Source organism: Porites lutea, chromosome 8 (genome assembly GCF_958299795.1).
Source record: "Porites lutea chromosome 8, jaPorLute2.1, whole genome shotgun sequence".
Taxonomy (NCBI): domain Eukaryota; kingdom Metazoa; phylum Cnidaria; class Anthozoa; order Scleractinia; family Poritidae; genus Porites; species Porites lutea.
This window is the reverse complement of record NC_133208.1, coordinates 8547361-8550224: the sequence shown is the minus strand read 5'-3', so window position 1 is coordinate 8550224 and position 2864 is coordinate 8547361. Positions and strand designations below refer to the sequence as shown.

Genomic DNA, 2864 nt, shown 5'->3' with positions numbered 1-2864 from the left:
CTGTCCCTGAGGAAAAATGGGGGACTACTCGTAGTCTACGAGTTCACAAATCTTTGATTGGAAACCTTGCCAGACACTCTTTCTCTCTCTTTGACCGGAATAAGACTCGGCCCCAAACAAGCAAGACGAGTGAACAACGGCTAGCTTATCACTAGCAAACGATGGATGATTACAGAAATTCGCCGACAATCAAATTCTGTGCTGACTTATTCCTTGCTTACATCGCCCCATGTAAGGTAATCCAAGAGAGTCTTGGATTCCGGATTCCACGCTGTGGATTCCGGATTCCATGCCTGTGGATTCCGGGTTCCACATCCGTGGATTCCGGATTCCATAAGTGGCTGGATTCCAGATTTCAAAATTCTATTTTCTGGTTTTCAACGTTTCCTTTGTACTTTGTTTTCACCAAAAAAGCTTGTTCTTTTTTTACCCGAAGTGTATATTGTCTTGTATAAAATATAAGTATAAAATATAATTCTTGGCCTTACCCGAGAGGATTATGAATATAAAAGCGGTTTCTGAAGTCCACTGAGTCCACATCGTTGAAGAAATACTAACGAGGAAGGGCTATTCTTATTTTAATAATAACAACGGCGTCAACAATAACAAAAGAGGTACACATTGCCAAAATCAGTGCTTTTCAGGTTCAAACATAATTCGTCTCCGAATTGTTTAATTGCCACACGGAAATGTAAAACTTCAGTTACAGCTTACCAACAAATAGCGTGAAGATAGTCCAATTACTATACTACAAGCTACGCAGGCAACGGAAACGTTTATCTCAGAATAAACCGTGTCGTTCTCCGTCCTGATAAACTAACTCCCGGCAGTCTTATCGGGAGGGATACTTCTCCCTCATCCTCTGTAGTTGGTGGTGCAGTTTCATTCTCATTGTCATCATCGTCACCGTAGTCCCCATTAGCAATTCGACAGAGCCTGTTATCCTCCTCTGTTGTTAAAATGATGTCTGATCCATCGGAAGAAAAGTCGAGTACTCGGGTTAGAATGCACTTGGGGGAATTCCCATTACAGACATCACCGGAGGTGTATGTTAGTGAATCACTTGTTTGGTTTAGCCACTTTAGGGATACTCTTTGCTGCACAAAATTTCCACCATTCACTTCTATTTGTACATCCTCCAGAAGAACTGCTAACCAGAAGGGTGAGATCTCTCTTCTACGGTTGTGTCTTAGTGCCAATATGTCGTCTTTCTGGTAAATGGTTTGCACCCGTACAGCCGTACTCCGTAATGCCACATTAGCATCCACAACTTGGCAGGCTGTTGTTACGTCTTCGCTTTCCTCTAATGAGGCTGTGATGATAGTGGGACACATACTAAGGGCATAAGGAAGGGTGCCAGTTAGCTCTTTCGTTTTTGAGCGGACATTTTCCTGTGTTACGCCTCTTCCATACTCCTTAGCAAATTCTCGCATCACAGTTTCTCGCCTTGTGTCTTCTTCTTTGCTACCTGTTCCTTCAGTGATTGCTGACAGCTTGTTTGATCGCGTCTTGATGTTTGGGGGTTCACCTTTGATAATTTTCTCCGGATAATAAGAATTGGGCCCAGTGAAATATGAGAAATCCTTCTGGTAAATGAGCAGCATATCGTCTTCCACGCAGCCCGCTCTTCTGTAAGCGTAGTTAGCCACTGTAGGCATGTCGTGGTCTGCTCGCATTCCTTTGAAATAGCATTCCACGCCCAAAGTTGTCATACTTTCGAAACAGGTCCTGTCCAGAAGGTGACTATGCCCAATCTCCGTTAGCGTGTTGGTAAGGCTGGTCAGCGATTCTAGCACTATGAGGAAGGACTGTCGGGTGCATCGAGGTATGGTCATGTCGGGACCGTTGGTCCCTTTGCTGACGTCAACATTCTTATTGCTACGTTACCGGTATCGCATACGAAAACAGTGTTTCGATATACGCATAAAGCAGTAGGCTTGTTCCATCGACTTTGGACACCATCACGATGGCCTGCAGTTTCTCCACACACTTTTGTTAGTGTTCCTTTACCCCCAAGCATCTCTTCTTCCTTCAAACTGAACAGTGCGTGTTCTTTGCTGGAGGACAAGAACACGGTTCCACCATCTGTCACTGCAATACCCATGAGGCCTGGAATATTCGAAATTGTTCTCAGTTTCAATCGTCCTCTCACTTGACAAAGATGAATACATGAATCATTCCCGTCTCCAACTAACAAGTATTGCTCGTCACGTGTTAAGGCTAATGAAGTTAATAAACTAGATCGATCAAAACAAAACAATTCATTTAACTGGCCGACGCAGTTAGTTTCCTCATCGTCTACAACACCAGAAATTGAAAAAATCTTGCCAAGACCAACGTCTGACACAAACAGTTCAACGCTACCCTGTGCAGACGCACATATGGCAAATGGGGACACCAGATCCGGTACATTACCTTCAGAAATAAGGGAAAGATCGTGTACATGGACTTTACGGATACGTCTACCGGCGCAATCTTCTTCCTCACTTTGGCTTTCTTTGGCGCTCCCTTGTACAATCTGGGAAGCGTGACAGAAAAGCGTTCGCAAATTGACTACTCTAACTCTTCCGTTTCCTTGGTCACAAACGTACAGCTTCCCGCTCTCTTTCACCGCAATACCAGCTGTGTTTCTAAATCTGGCCTTGTTGCCATATCCATTAGTGTGCCCGGGCTCACCGCCACTAACAGCGATTAATGTGACATTTGCTGGACAGTGCATGTCAACCATGAAGACTGCATGGAGACGTCTATCGGTAATAAACAGCCTGCTATGCTTTGGGGAGAATGCCAATCCTACCGGGTAGCTTAAAAGAGAGGCCCCGTTCTTTTTCCAGTGCTTGAATTCCAGTTCTGGAACTAATGTT

At 44.4% G+C, this 2864-nt stretch overlaps 1 protein-coding gene across 1 annotated transcript; it reads right to left on the bottom strand.

Annotated features, from left to right (window-relative positions):
- Positions 1 to 749: 749 nt before the first annotated feature.
- On the bottom strand, positions 750 to 1835 carry LOC140946894 (uncharacterized). Its single transcript, XM_073396000.1, has one exon. The coding sequence runs from the start codon at positions 1833 to 1835 to the stop codon at positions 777 to 779; it is 1059 nt and encodes a 352-aa protein (XP_073252101.1). The 3' UTR covers positions 750 to 776.
- Between the last annotated feature and the right edge of the window lie 1029 nt (positions 1836 to 2864).